Raw genomic sequence first — 16,481 nt, 5'->3', positions numbered from 1 at the left:
CTTTCACAGAAAAGAGTTGCCAAGTCAAAACATTCCAAGCACTTTATTCTGATCTGAAAGGAAAACCTCAAAATCTTATAGTACTAAGCCAAAATATTCACTTTTTAAGAAAATTTTTATTTATTTTTTTTAAATTATTTTTTTAACACAGAATGTGTTATTCACCCCAAGGGTACAGGTCTGTGAATCATCAGGCTTACACATTTCACAGCACTCATCATAGCCCATACAAGAAAATTTTTATTATTGGGGTGCCTGCTTGGCTCAGTCTGTAGAGAACATGACTCCTGAACTCAGTGTCCTGAGTTCAAGTCCCACATTGGGCAGGGACCCTACTTAAAACAAAAAGACATAATCCTATCAGATATCAATGTTATGAAGTTCTGATAAGTAAAATATTATTAATACAATTTTTATCACTGAAATACAGTTGATATATGTTATATTTGTTTCAGGCAAATAACACGATGTTTCAACCACTCTGTATCTTACTCACTGCTCACCATAAGTGTAGCTACCCTCTATCACCATACAAAGTTAAAAACAAAATTATTGACTCTATTCCCTATGCTGTCCTTTTCATCACTATGACTTATTTATTTTATAACTGGAAGTCTGGACCTCTTAATCTCCTTCATCTATTTTGCCTATCTCTCTTACCCCCTCCTCTCTGCCAACCACCTGTTTGTTCTGTGTATGAGTCTGTTTCTGATTTTCTTTTGTTTACTCATTTGCTTTTTAGATTCCACATATAAGTGAAATCAAGATATTTGTTTTCTCTGTTTGACTTATAATTACTTTGCATAATATCTTCTAGGTCCATCCATGTTGTTGCAAATGGCAAAATCTAATTCTTTTTTATGGCTGAGTACTCTTTCACTGTAAATATATACACCACATCTTCCTTATCCATTCAGCTATTAATGGACACTTGGGTTGCTTCCATATCTTGGTTATTGTAAATAAGGCTGCAATAAACATAAGGGTGTGTATATCTTTTTTGAATTAATGTTTTTGTTGAAATATTCATTCCAAATTTAGCAAAACACATGTACATAAAAATATGCATATATTAACCATATGTTTTATATATCAGAGAGCTAGGTCCACTGACAGGTCTATACCTAATTATGAAGTACCCTTGAGTTGTCAGGGAAAGCTGTGATCTATAATTAATTAGAGTTAAAATTGCAAACTTGATCACATTCAATATGGTACCTTAGTCTGAAAGGTCTGATTGGAACAAAAGCACTAAATCAAGCCAGAACCCTCATCACACAAATTCTAAAGGAAACTTTGCCTATAGTGCTTCTAATACATTAGAAGTCAGGACAATACATGACAATTCCTCCGACACTGGTCCTGACTCAATGCACGGTTGGAATAATGATACTGTTATTTAATGGCGTGCATAGCCATGCATGACGGAGAAAGAATGAGGTGGATACGAAACAGGATTTAAAAGTACAAAGCAATTCATTTTTTAGAAAAGTTTATTTAATTTAAGTAATCTCTACATCCAACGTGGGGCTCGAACTCATGACTCCAAGATCAAGTGTCACATGCTTCTCTGACTGAGCCAGCCAGGCATCCCTCATTTTTCCGTCTAACCACTTTAATCTGATTTCAGTGACAGCAAATATTTTGCATAAATGTAGACATATTGGAAAAGGTTCTCTGACATTTGAAAAGTGGATAGTGATGGTCTTTCACGTTTGTCAAATGAAATATTTTACTAAATACTTTTTATTTTTTTAATTGATTAATAACAATATTAATATTTATTGTGCTGGTTTTATTCTTTTTTTCTAATTTGAAAATGCCAGTAGCAGATACTTTATAAAACTACACAGCCGTTTGAAAGACACAGAAATTTACATTGATGGATGCAAAGAACTATTTCCCAGGAAGGCTTCACTTAAATGATTTTCAAATGTAGAATACAAGGTTATATCAAATACTGACAAAAATTCTACGAAAGCAAATCAACAAATGCCTGTCAATCATTTTGGAAATACTGACCTAAATTCCTAAAATAAATTTTAAAAGTATCAGAGAAACACCTTCTAGACTGAACCAGCTGTTAATTTTTATCTTCAAGTACCCCGAGCCATCATTAATTCTAAATTTTTGCATGTGAAGATGAACATTTTTCAGAGAATGCATGTGATAGAATGAAATAAGTTATTATCAAGACATGTATTTATTCATTTGCCCACATAACAAATTCCATCTTACCTTAATAATATGATTTAAATGCAAGAACGAAAACAGCTCAGGAAAAGAAACATTTTCTTGAAACAAAGTAATACTCTTCCCATAAAACCAAATAAACCCCATATCTGTTAAAAATACTTAAATTGTATTTAAAAAAAAAAAAACAACCTAAAATGCCTTGGAAAAAGTGATCTAGTTCAAAACAGCACTTTATATCAGAGCGTGCCACTCAGATCCTTGAAAGCATCCCGTCCCAAGTAGGGTCCATTCAGTTGTGACTGTGGGAACACCAGACTCTTTGGGGGAAATACTGAAGTCTTAGCACTCTTGCTCAAGGAGCTCCCACAGTTCATTTCAGTGAATCATGCCAGGGTAAGGACAGACACTGGCTCTTTCACATATTTTCTCAGATCAGGTTTTCATTATAATACTTTATGGTTTTAAACCATTTAAAAATGTGCTTCGGGCATTTCCCAGCTATTTTCAAAAACCAGTGAAGGAGAGGGCACGTCTCCCGGAATTGGGGAGCGCCCAGCAAAAGACATTTTTTTCAAAGATTTCTTCAGGGTCCTCCTCACACCCCTACCCCCACCCCCGACCTCTACCCAGGAAGGCTTTGACTTTGGTATGAACTCTTGTCAAAAGGCCATCAACAACACACTGAGATTGGGTGGAAGTAAGTTCTCTGGGTCAAGCCTGATTTGTTCAGCATTCTGACATTCTCAGAAACTGAACATCCTGTCTGAGTTAGACCACACCTTCTGGAAAATGAGGGCAAATCTCAAAACACTCCAAGTATTTCTTGATTTTTTTTCAGAGGATATACCCTATTGGCATTACCCAACATGACAGACTTCTGACTCTTGAGGACCCACATATTGAGAAACAAAGTAGCATATTCTCAAGCTCTGTTACAACTGAATTCCATTTGTAGTTCCTTCAGATGACGAGCAAGATGAAGAAGGAACACTTTCAGAAGTGAAAGAAGTGGTATTCTATGGCTCACCAGAGGATCTGCAATGCTACTAATATTCATGATAATGAGATCAGGGCCACAACAATAGAGGTGAGAGCACAAAAATTGCTATTTTTATCATGTTTGCCTTTTTTTTTTTTTTTTAAGATTCTACTTATTTACTTGACAGAGATCACAGGTAGGCAGAGAGGCAGGCAGAGAGAGAGGGGAGGAAGCAGGCTCCCTGCTGAGCAGAGAGCCTGATGCGGGGCTCAATCCCAGGACCCTGGGACCATGACCCGAGCCGAAGGCAGAGGCCTTAACCCACTGAGCCACCCAGGCGCCCCATCATGTTTGCCTTTTGACTGTGCACACTAAATTACAAAATGGACGTGTGTTTTCAGCCCAGGAAACTGAGTGGTTTAACCAAAGCTTGTTAAAAAAGTTTGGAAAGCGGTATCCATAAGCATACACAAATATAAGAGTCAAGGTATTTTATTCTATTTTCAGTTTGGTTGATATTTATTCAAGCATGCCAAGAATCCCAAAGAGATCTCTAAGATTTGCTACATTGGGAATTTCCACAAATGTTTTTATGCTTCTCTCACTTGGAGCCTGTAGATTAGGGAAGTAGCCTTTTTGAAAGAAAAACTCTATTTTTTTTCCTCTATCTGTATTTGTTTTTATCTATATAGATTGAAAAACTTGAGTGTACCTTCATGCCTCCCATTCCAGATTAGTACAAGAAATATTCTAGCTTTCCTCCTTTCTGTGTTTGTACCTTTCTTCTCTGACACTGAGAAGTATCCTGCCATTTTCCTCATCATATCTGCTTATACTTCAATCTCTCTGAATATTGTTATCTTAAAGATATTCTTTGAGCATAGTTGAAAAAATGTTACATTAGCTTCACGTGCACAATAGTGATTTGACAAGTTTATATACCATACCCTCAGCCTAACACCCAACTGGGGCTTTTCTGAGCTCCCGAGTCCCACACACCATCCTGGAAGTGGCATTACCCAGAAGGGGCCCAGGTGATTTGCATCCACATCAGAGTTTGAGAAGCACTGAGTGAACTCACCAGGCCACAGGGGACAGAGACTCTGGAACCTGGCATGTTTTATTTTCCAGATTGATAATCATGGGGTTCAGCAGAAGCTGGGCATCCACAGTCACAACCGGCCTTGCTCTGCAGGGAGAAGACACAGGATTTTAAGAGCCATGGGAGCAACACCCCACTTTCAGAGGCTGCCGCCAACGCCCCCAGCCTTTGTGCCAAGAATTTGTCTCCCTGTCTGAACAGGTGGGCTCCAGACTTAACTCATTACCTTAAAACACATGGGGTCGTCATGAATACAGATCAAGGATGCTGGGGGTCCATCAAGCAAAACTGCATCCATGGAGCTGCTTGGAGGACGGAGTGCGCTCCGGGGACTTGTGTGATATTGCTGGGAGGCGCGCTCTGGGATCTGCTCTATTCATATCTGAGGAAACACATCCTTCTCTACTCACTCACAGCTGTAAGTCCTTGAGTTTGGCCAATTTTGTTTCCTGATGGGCTGATGGTTTTCCTATTTTGATGGATAATTTTCTATCCAAGCTTTGACGATCGAGCTAAACACATAAGGGCAGTTGACAAGATTCTTGCATACTCCACACGGAGCCGTGGTTCTCAATCCTGACTGCGTGTTGGAAGCGCCCAAGGAGTTCTCAAAGAGGTCAAAAGACCGCGGGGGTCTGGGCTGGGTGTCGGCACGTGAACCAAACCCTCAGGTGTTTCTAATGTTCAGCCAGGATGGAGAAGAGGAACTAAATGTACAGCAAACTCAATTTTCACCACCACTCAGGTAACAATAATGAGACAAGCAAGTAACTCATTGGGGAAGGGGACCGGGCAATTTTTAAGCCCTGTTCCAAGGTAGGACAGCTAAGAGCCAGGTCTCCCAATGACAATGTGAAATGATGTTGCATTGGGTAAGTTTTCCTCTAAGGGGAGGGAGGGCTGCGCTTTGGGATGGTGCGTGTTTAGGGCATGACTTACCACAGTGAGCCCCCCTGGGAATTTTCCTAAACTCCTTTATACTATTCATCTGTGCTTTGTTACATAATTTTGTTTTTAATATTGTGTTAGCTCCAGTCCTTGACAAAGCAGAGGGCAAGAGTGAGTTAGATGTGCAAGATAATCACTGGGGCAAATATCTATGAGGGAAAAAAAAGTGGGAGGGAGGAGGCTGGCAGCAGCCCTCAGACTGTGATGTAGGGCTGGTGTCTGTGAAGGAATGAGGGAGGGAGTGAGGACTGGGTGGTGGATTTAGGCCTTAGCAACTAACCCATGAGTTCATCAGCCCTGAGTGGGGCATCATCAAGGCCACACCGTAAGCATAGCCCCATCCTTTAGACACTTAAAACACCCGAGCTTTCCAATCATCTGATTCTAACCCGAAGTGGTGAGTCATGGGTATACATCAGTCTATGAGTTTGTCTTGGGACTGATGAAGGAGGAAAATCTCACTTACTTGAAGAGACCTAACTTTAGAACCATTCTGGGGGTTGGGCTACGTTAGCATTATGTGCCCAGAACACACGGGGCTGCTCTCTGCCTTTTGTTTTGATATCCTGATCTAATGTTTTGAATTCCTATAAAACTTTTTTTTTTTTAAAGTAGACTTTTTTTGAAGATTTATTTATTTATGAGAGAGCGAGCGAGCACATGAACAGGGGGTAAAGGAGCAGAGGGAGAGGAAGAGAAAGTCTTTTTTTTTTTTAAAGATTTTATTTATTTATTTGTCATAGAGAGAGAAGCGAGAGTGAGCACAGGCAGACAGAGTGGCAGGCAGAGGCAGAGGGAGAAGCAGGCTCGCTGCCAAGCAAGGAGCCCGATGTGGGACTCGATCCCAGGACGCTGGGATCATGACCTGAGCCGAAGGCAGCTGCTTAACCAACTGAGCCACCCAGGCGTCCCTAAAACTTTTTTTTAAGAAGAAAAAAAAATCTATAACTTTTGAGCACCAACTGTCTACTCGCAGCTTACGATTCTGTGTATGTTACCTACAGATTCTCACTTAATCTTCTTCACAAAAATTAACTTCTAAAGCAAGTATTTTTACCACTCTTCAATAAACAAAAAAATCAGAGGCTCAGAAAGGTGTAGGGACTTGCCCAAGCCTACACATGAGTGTGTGGAATGGCTAGGCTTTTGGATCTAGACCTGTCAGATGTGAACTGTTATTCAATACTTGCTTTTGGAGTATTAATTCTTGGGAACATTCCATTCCCTAACTTAGTCTCATGCCTGATTTATAGAAACCTCCTCCCACTGGTACCCCTTCTCTATAAGCACATTTTAATGCATTTCCACAGAGGAGAATTCAGACATAGTAACATCTAAAGAATGCCTCATTTTATAAGTTCTGCTAAGATTCATATCTTCATTTAACATGTTAGTAGGGGCTGGAAGTTTGGTCATGAGGTATGAGATTAAAAAGACAGAGAGATGAAAGAAAGGCAAACAGTTGAGAGCAAAACTTCCTCCAAACGTTAAAAAGAGCATCTAAATGTTCTCCAGAGTAAATAGCTGGGATATACTCTTGAAGGCGAAACTAGCGGCAAAAAAGAAATGTACTTGAAACAATTAGAGGGACATTTGCATGCCACAAACCACGTACCTGTAAACAGCTACTTTTCCTGTTCCGAATGCACCTACAATTAAATCTAAAAAAAGACAAAAACTCAAAACACATGCACAAGTTTTGTAGAAAAAAAAATCTAAGCTCTTATTCATAAATAGCATACAGGGCATCCCGAAATCCTGATTGTAGAGTGAGGCTCATCTGGTAAGAGCAGCAAATTGCGCACTTCCTTAAGACATTCTGGAAAGGATGTTGGAACCTCAGTGTAACTCAGTAGGACAGGCAAACTGGTAGTTCTCAATCCCTTCTGGACTCAGGAATGCCAACTTTCTAGAAATGCTTTAAAAATGCATCATAATACCATTTCTCCTATCCTGGAGATGAAGTTGTAGACTGAAGGCCTACATCTTAAGGAAAGTGAAAGGGAAGAACCATGTCCTTTAGTGCCTGTAGGTACCGGGCATGTTACACACCTTGTTTTCCCTTCCCTTCTAGCAATGATTCTGCGAAGCTGGTCTTATTACAAAGTGGGACATTCTGACCTTCCCTCCTTTTGACACAACCATTTGCTCTTTATAGTGTGGACAGTGAGTATCCTCTTGGCAAAGTGGTCTGTAGTTTATGAACTAATTGATGTGTCATTATAATGATCTTGAATAACAGCAACAACAACAATAATAGTAATAAATAGCACGTGTTGAACACTTACTCTTGGCCAGGAATTCTTTAGAAGGATTGACCTTAATTATTCCTAACAAGAAGCTATGAAGCCTCCATTATTTTGCACAATTTTGCAAGTGGGTAAATGGAGGCTTAAGAAAGTGAACCTATAGGGCGCCTGGGTGGCTCAGTGGGTTCAGCCTCTGCCTTCCGCTCAGGTCATGTTCTCAGGGTCCTCAGATTGAGCCCCACATCGAGCTCTCTGCACAGCAGGGAGCCTGCTTCCCCCTCTTTCTCTGCCTGCCGCTCTGCCTACTTGTGATCTCTCTCTCTCTGTTAAATAAAGAAATAGGGCGCCTGGGTGGCTCAGTGGGTTCAGCCTCTGCCTTCCGCTCAGGTCATGTTCTCAGGGTCCTCAGATTGAGCCCCACATCGAGCTCTCTGCACAGCAGGGAGCCTGCTTCCCCCTCTTTCTCTGCCTGCCGCTCTGCCTACTTGTGATCTCTCTCTCTCTGTTAAATAAAGAAATAGGGCGCCTGGGTGGCTCAGTGGGTTAAGCCTCTGTCCTCGGCTCAGGTCATGATCTCAGGGTCCTGGGATCAAGTCCTGCATCTCTGCTCAGCAGTGAGCCTGCTTCCCCCCTCTCTCTCTGCCTGCGTCTCTGCCTACTTATGATCTCTCTCTGTCAAATAAATAAATAAATCTTTAAAAAATAAAGAAATAAAAAATCTTTAAAGAAAAAAAAAAGAAGGTGAACCTATAAATTCACTGAAGTCCACACTAGGTGAGAGGTGGGGCTGGTCTACGGTGTTGGGCAACAGAACGATCATAGGCTGTCTGAGGGGTAATACTCACACTGATTGCAGTATTTGGCTAATACATGGGTAAAGCTGTCTGTTTTCCTAAATCTAATACATAATGGTTACTCTTGGTAGATGCAACGAAACAAAAACACAAATGACAACAGCTGAATCTGTAGTATAAAATTTAGTTGTTGATGTGAGAAAACTGGACCAGGTGGAAATAATGGCCACAGAAGAAAACTTACAACAGTTGAGACCATAAGTGGTTAATCCTAGCAGAACAGAAATGAAAAAAAAAAAAAAAAGAGGGGAATATCTCTGGACAGTCCACATGGAAAACCGATCAAGGAACTAAATTGGTTTAATGGAGTTTGCACAGGAAAATGATTTGTAGCCACGTTCCCTCGGCACTCACCTTTCCTGGATATAGGAGCAGCATCGGACTGCAAACGTGATTCCCTTTAGAGGCCGGAAGTGCCCTTGGCCTGAGCTCTCAGCTAATGATGGATGGAAGCAGGCGATAACAAGGAATGCCGCCTCCTTACCCTCCGGTGGTATAACTCTGGAAGCAGGTCCCCAGCTCCTGCTGCCCACTGTGTCAATCTGCTTTATACCCATCTTCCTTCCCATGGCCTTCTTCCCTCCACACTTAGCAATGTTTCTTTGGACCATTTCTCCCATGACCTGCTTGCTTTCTAAACGTTGTCTTCATGTCTGTGCTAGAAGACCACAACCTAAGACAACAATAGTTCTTACTAAAAGTGTTTGTTTTTTAAAAGAAAGGGACTCCAACATCTTCAAGGTTAAAACCACAGTGGAGATGTCTTGTGTTTTACAGAATCAGAATCAGATTCAGATCATAGGTTCAAGACTAGACTTCAAAGCTCCGTAGCTAAAAAAGCGCATATGCGAATGTTCGAAGAAGTCAAATCCAGTTCATCTTGAGGAGTTCTTTCTTTGTGAGATTAAAAGACACAGTAAGAAAAAAGAAAATGTGACCAGCTATGGCTTACGGCATAAAATAGTCTTTTCCAAAGAGTCCAGTCTTTGAAGCCAGAAGCCAATGTTTACCGAGTCTACCAATTTTTAAAATTGTATCACAGTTTCAACTTTCTCAAATATTTTCACATTTATTTTTTCTTATCACATTCATCTCTTCTGGCATATCCGTGCATTTTTGTTATGTTGAAGAGGAAGAGCTACTGATCTGTGGAAATGGGAATTCTGTTCTCCCTGTGTACCGTTCTCCAGGAGTTACACAAAATACCAGCAGCCCTCAGCCTAATGTCTGTCTGTTGTCCTGATGCCAGACAAGAGAGTTGTATTAAGAAAACAGATTCCAGAGGAATTAGGTACTTTGTTTTTGGCTCCAAATGCGGTGAAATATTAATATACCAAGATTAGAGACTCCATAAAAGATGAGTTTTAAGAATGGACTCCTCTGGAAATGGCCAGGAAAGCAAGACTGTAAGCCTCTCCAGGGCAGGAATCTTTCTTTGGGCTCACATACCACAACTACTTCATGGAATGGTAAAGGTAGAATAAATGAAAGAAGAAAGGAAGAATCTTTGCATCTATAGTACGGGCAGTGGGCAGGATTGGGAACAGGAGCTTTATAAATACTTGAAATAGGAGAATAAGTAATAATGAGATAAAGTACTAAAGATGGGAGAGATGAAGAAAAGGGGACAGTTGTTAAGATAAGTTCATGGAAACCACAGTTAAATTCTGCTGGATTTCTGCATATGTGAGTGTGCAGGCATGCATGTATACACACACACCCAAGCTCCAGATTCTAGAAAATTCCAGAAAGGTGTATAGAAGCTGCATCATGACTAGATCATCATTGTAGACAAGAAGCTGAGAGACACTGCCTGACAGTAATAAGCAAAAGGCCTTTTCCTTTAGGAACTTTGATTCTTGTGCCTCAGGGTGGGAATTTTCTGCTCTGGAAAAATAAAGTAACTGGCAAAAAAGGCCACAATTTTCTTCATGAGAATGCGGCCACAGTTACTCAGAGGCCAAGAAAACACTTATCTACCAGGAAAGTATGTTTGCCTTTGGAGACACCACCTTGGTATTGTGCCTGCTGGAAAAGGCCAGAAACATTTACACTCAGGACCTTCAATTTCTAGGATCTCTCAAAGGGGGAGAATTGATCTGCCAATTTGTGTTCCTAACCAGTTTGCCCTTTTGAAGGAAGTGATTTGTTTTAATAAATACTATGTGGTTTCCATATAGTTATATGATGCTTATATATACATACATATATATTGATATTTGTATGTATATGTCTATACACGTATACATACATCCATAAAGATATACATATGGGTATATGGACATACACACCACTTTTTTTAATCTTACATAATTCTGTCATGCTTAGGAATTTAAAGGATAATCTGAAGAGAAAGTAATTTTGGTACTGATACTTGGGATTTGTAACTCTGCAAACTTTCTTCCTCGCTTTGAGATAACAGGTCTTATACCATTAGCTAATGTTTATTTTCCTTTCTTCTAGAAACTTCTTTTTTTTTAAGGTTTTATTTATTTATTTGACAGACAAAGATCACAAAGTAGGCTGAGAGGCAGGCAGAGAGAGAGGAGGAAGCAGGCTCCCTGCTGAGCAGGAAAGCCTGATGTGGGGCTCAATCCTAGGACCCTGAGATCATGACCCGAGCCGAAGGCAGAAGCGTTAACTCACTGAGCCACTCAGGCACCCCGCTTCTAGAAACTTCTTAAACACAGATTCTGAAAACAAAAAATTTTGCCTTTCTTTACATAAGACACAGTTTTTTTTTTTTTAAAGAAATAACTGGTGATTAAAATCCATTCTTTACCCTTAATCTAAAATTACTCCCAAAATCTTGGAGCCCTTTGTTATCACCCCACTTTGCCTAAGAAACAGTTTATTTCCCTTTTGGCTTTTGATGAAACAACCGCGTACTTTTAGGGATTCATAAAGGGGAACATTAGCATGAATGCAGGATCAGCTGGCAAGAAAAGATATCCCTAAAAATGTGAAGTCATAGGAGATGTATTACACCTCTGTTCTGTATTCTGTTTCTCCAAAATTATTATTATTAAATGAGTAAAAAGAAAAGAGCCAAACTTTTAAAGTGGTACTTGATCTATAGAGCCTGATTTGGTTAATCTAAGAAGGAAATTTTAGAATTGGAAGAAGTTCTATGTGATAACATCAGCTTTGTTTTGAGTGTGGTTGTAAGTGGGCAGGAGGAGTGGCAATTTCCTAGGGGTGGCAGGAGGGGGGCTGATGGAAGAGCAGTGATAGTAATGCGTTACAGGACCACCCAGAATTCTTTAGGGGAAGTCTTTTTTGCCATCCAAGTGCCTACATTTCATAAGATGTTAGCTTTCTGAGCCTTTCTTACCTTTCCTTCCTTGTTAAGAAATGTACTAATGCATAGGTCTGTGGCCGAAAATGCCATCAGAGCCCTCCTTTTATATTTTGGAATTAAGACACATTTACTATTTTAGAGTAATCCTAGACAATGAGAATCACCATAAAGAACCTCCAAAGAATTAAGAAATATGGGAATGTACAGCTAATAGCTATATAAAAAGATTATAATTACTCCAGACAGAAGGCCTCCTTAATGTGACCAAAACAATGTGGAAATCACAAAAGAATTTTAAAGTATAAATTCTTTTGCAAAAAGTCAAAACAGGGTCCAAAGAGAAATGAAAGAAACAGGGGACGATGTTTATAAAGTATATGCTTGATCGAATGTGAGTATTTTTCAATGCTTACAAGAATGACACATAGTAAAAAAAATAAATATTAATTATTATTAACCCTAATTCATACTGATCCCGCACAAATTAATAATAAAACTATAAACATCATAATAAAAAGGCTATAAAGCAGCAATTCACATAAAAATAAATAGCTATGACCAATAAATATCTAAAAAGATGTTCAGCCTCAATAGTAAGCAAAGAAATCCAAATGAAAGGAACAATGAGATATCATTTTTTCCCTTTCAATTGGAAGAGATGAAGGATTCATAGCAGGCAGTATTGGGTGAAGAGCAAAGGACTGAGAACTCATGCTCTCTGTGTAAAGGAGGGTAAAGGGGCACGGTTTTCTTGGAAGGCAGTTTGCCAGTGGGTCTGACAATGCAAACTTTTGCCCTGGCATTTGCACTTTTAGGAATTTGTCCTGAGGCTCTTCTGGACAATTGTGCAGACATGTGTCAGGCAAAAGCAAACTTTCTAAACCCTTTGAATATACGAATTCCTTTGTTATAATAATCCCAGGAGGTACATACTTTAATTATTCCCAATTTAAAATGAGGAAAATGAGATATAGAGAAGCTAAACAGAGTGGAGGACAAGGCCAGGTTTAAACCCAGGCAGTCTGGCTGCAGAGCCAACACGCTTTCTTATTTTACCATGCTGCTTCCCAGAAGCACGTCTACAGGCCATTTTTTCCTCTCTTTAAACATTTTTAAAATAAAACTCTATTTTATGTACAGTGAACTGCATCCTTTTTATGTCCTGTTCTAAGAGCTCTGATAAAAGCATTCAGTCGTATAACCACCATGACAATCAAGAACAGGTCCGTCGTCCTCAAATGTTACCTGTGCTGTTTTCAAACCTGTCCCCTCCCAGCCCAGGAATCCTCTATTCTGTTTTCCTGAATGTCAGAGAAATGGAAGCATCCAGTATGTAGCCTTTTGGGTCTGGTGTCCTTCACTCAGCTCAGTGCGTCTGAGGGTCCTCCACCACACTGGGTGTGTCATGAGTTCCCTCCTTTTTCTTGCTGAGCAATGTTCCACTGTGTGGATGGCCCACAGTCAGTCCATCCCCGGCTAGTGGGGATGTTGTGTCCAATTTTGGGAAAGTCACTAGGAACATGCGTGTACAGTTTTTTGTGTGTCTACAGGCCGATTTTGATTTGTACCTTCTCTTGTTGAACCTCTCTAACATCTCCGAAGCCCTCTTTTAAAGGAGTGTTTGATTTCAAGTGGAAAATGAATGGAGGGTAAGAAATCAGGAATTCTAAATTCCAGTTCACTTTGCCGCTGGTTTCCTGATGACTCTGGACAAGTCGCTCTTCTCTGCCAACTGTCTGGCGAAAACTTCAAGGTTCTCGTTGTTCAAGAAAGCCATGAGCTCTGCAGAATTGTTTGGGGCTGCCTGACTGCCTTCTCTGCCCTGTTCTGGTCCAGGATTCCCCTGTGCCTGTTAGGCAGCCTTGCTCCTGCAGAGTTTGCCTCTCCTCTTGTCCCCATGACGGGATGGCCAGTTTCTGGCTTTCTCCCTGGCTTACCCAGACTTGGGCCTCAGACCTGCTTACCTCCAGGACTCAGCTGCCAGAGCTCATGATCCAAAGCCTTCTGGCTCCTGTCTTACCATTACGGATGCTCACATTTCACCCGCCAGGCCCTTCTCCTCACGACCAGGCACCATCTCTGCTCAGGCCTCCCCATAGCACATAAGTGTTTTCAAGACAAATGGTGGTCGTCCAGCAGAATTTTTCACCTGGACCCACCTGGGCTCCTCTCATTTTCCTACAGGGTTGTTCTTCAGAGAGATGGTGGGATTAAAGATGATGTATAAAAATATGGGGTTAAAGGTGATGGGTAAATATGGCAATGTTGACTGGTAAGTAGGTTATGAAATTGGCTCAAGTATTTGGCACCAGAGAAACAGCTCATGTCTGTGGGAAGCAGGCATTTAGATAAGTCTCCTTGAGTTTGGCAAATGCGTTAATCTAAAAATAGACAGAGGCCGCCTTTCTTCCTTGCTTTTTTATTGCAACATGCAAAATATTACTGAGAGGAAGGTTATGAGTTGAGGAAGAAATGCCTGAAAAAAAATGCATGGTTTTATCCCAGAAAGTAATAATCCTAACAGTCTGTCTGAAATGCTTCCAAATGAACTCTGAAGAAAAACATTTATGAGTTGGAATGCAGTATTAGGTTGCAACATTCTAATTTACGGAGAGTTTATTTTCCTTTTAAAAAAAAAAAATCCCACACAAAATAAGAGCGAAATATCAAATGATGAGTCCACCGCCTTAGGAAAACAGTTTTCCAAACGTTACTGGCATCCTGTGGCTGTAAGAATCATCTTTTTGCCTCTGCTGTTGCTTGATGCTTTCCTAGTTGCATTCTGTGTCACTGAGTTAAGGGCGTATCACCTTATCCTTGGTGCGGCCAAACTTCCAGTAAGTGTGCTGTCCGGTCAGTTGCTAAAAGTCTTGGACAAAAGTAGGTTTCTTTAGGAACAGCCCCATTTATAAATGGCTGTCTGTAGGGAATGATTTCACAGTCTGCAGAAGGGCTTGGTATCTCATGAGACACTTGCCCCACTTCTAGCCTGATAGGTAAAAGCCTAGGATTAAAACCCTGTGGGACTTTATAAGTTTGTTAAGTGTTAGGGACTGAATGGTGTCCCCTCTTCAGGAGTTTAAATGTTGAAGTCCGAACCCCCCAGTACCTAAGAAAGTGACTGTATTTGGAGACAGGGTCTTTAAAGAAGTAATTAAGTTAAAATGAGGTCTTAAGGAGGGCCCTAATCTAAGAGCACTGGCACAGGCACTCTGAAAGGGAAGACCATGTGCAGACACAAGGAGAAGATGCCCATCTAAAAGCCAAGGATAGAGGCCTCAGAGAAAGGAATCCTACCCACATCTTGATCTTGGACTTCTAGCCTCCAGAACCATGAGGAGATAGATTGCTCTCTCACACTCAGCGTGTGGCCCTTTGTAATGGCAGCCATAACAGACCGATAGACTAAAAACACACATTTATAAAGTTGCAAGGGAAGCAGGAGAGGAAGGGAAGAACATTTATGCAGTGGTTCCTTCATTCAGACTTCTTATTGAATACCCACCATGAGCCAAGTCCTGTCCCAGGTACCAAAAATTCAGCAGAGGGTGAGCAATACAGCCCTTGACTTTGAGGCATTTACAGTCTATCATCCATCTCTCCAAAGGGGCTTGTTAAAAACGTAGGCATGTAACCCCCCAAATCAGAGTTTCTGGGTGTGACTTACTTCCTCAGGTCACTAATGTCCTGATAAGAATAAGGATATTGGATTTTTCCCCACTGCACATTTGAGCAGCTGGCATAGAGAAGTCATCAGGGACAGAAAGAAAAGGAAGCTGGGGATGAGGAGGGCTGAATATTTCCCTAATGAGCTTCCCCTACTTCAAAATTTAGCACAAGGGCTGGCCAGACTCTGAGCTTTCTGTTGTCCACTCACGCTCTCATGAATTTCTGTTAGGGTTGGTAGTTTTTAGGAAACCAGCTATTAGTAATGTCACCACAGGAAAATGTCAGTAAGAAAATTCAAAGTCATGGCCATATAGAAAGAAGAGCATCACATGAGCAACGTTTGCAAAGACGAAGTACTGACAAGGATTTCGTTCATGTTAGCTGTTTTGCAAATGTCTCATCCTTTCTCTTGTAGGAGGCTTTAGGCTTAAGTTACCTGAATCATCACCTTAAGGCTCAGGTCTGGCTCAAAGAGCTTGGATCTCTGCCTTAGAGCGAGATTCCGAACCCTCCCATCTCCATTTGGTGGGCCGTGTTAAGAAATAACAGCAATTGACTATGTTAAATTCTTTAATTTGCAAACTGTCTTCTCAACAGTCTTGAGGGGTTGAGAAGCTAAAATTAGGAGATGTAAGTGGTATGTCTGGACTACAGAGGTGATAATGATGAGTGAAGAAGTGAGTCCAGGTTGGTGGTGGTTCCATCACACTGGCTACTGGTTCTCCTGTTTGAGCAGTGTGAATAGAAATTGACATTTAGATGTCCAGTGAATACAGAGCTAGGGTCAAGAGTTCTGCTTGTCAAGAATGAGTGCACCACTTGAATCGAGCTTCCCATGATCCCAGGAGAAGATGTCAGTTTATTTTAAAGGGCATTGTCATCTCTGCTTACATTTCCATTCTCATTCTGCATAGGAATAAAATAGTTTACTGGATTTAAGCAGAGCTGGAAGAGAGTGGCCAGGTAAAAGGAGAGGAGAGCAACAGTTTATATGCCAACATGTGTGGCTATGAGGAAATTAGTTCATTTGTTCATTTATTCATTCATTTGCACTCATTTATTCAACACATATTTACTGGGTGCCTTCAATGCCACCCACTGCTCTGGGCATAAGTGATTCCATAGTGAGCAAAACCAAATCCAACGTTTGCCTTCACCTAATATAATGTCCAGTTTAGTGGGG

General features: G+C 40.7%; 1 protein-coding gene across 1 annotated transcript in view; it reads right to left on the bottom strand.

Annotated features, from left to right (window-relative positions):
• The window catches only part of ITGA8 (integrin subunit alpha 8), a 172,918-nt gene that overhangs the window by 71,633 nt on the left and 84,804 nt on the right, over positions 1-16,481 (bottom strand). Inside the window, exons 14-15 of the mRNA XM_047742468.1 lie at positions 6,841-6,886; positions 4,257-4,364 (exon numbers count right to left, since the gene is read on the bottom strand). Of these exons, the coding sequence (XP_047598424.1) occupies positions 4,257-4,364; positions 6,841-6,886 (154 nt within the window). The remainder of the gene's footprint in view (positions 1-4,256; positions 4,365-6,840; positions 6,887-16,481) is intronic.

This window comes from Lutra lutra, chromosome 8, assembly GCF_902655055.1.
Source record: "Lutra lutra chromosome 8, mLutLut1.2, whole genome shotgun sequence".
Taxonomy (NCBI): Eukaryota; Metazoa; Chordata; class Mammalia; order Carnivora; family Mustelidae; genus Lutra; species Lutra lutra.
This window is presented reverse-complemented; position numbering and strand designations above follow the sequence as displayed.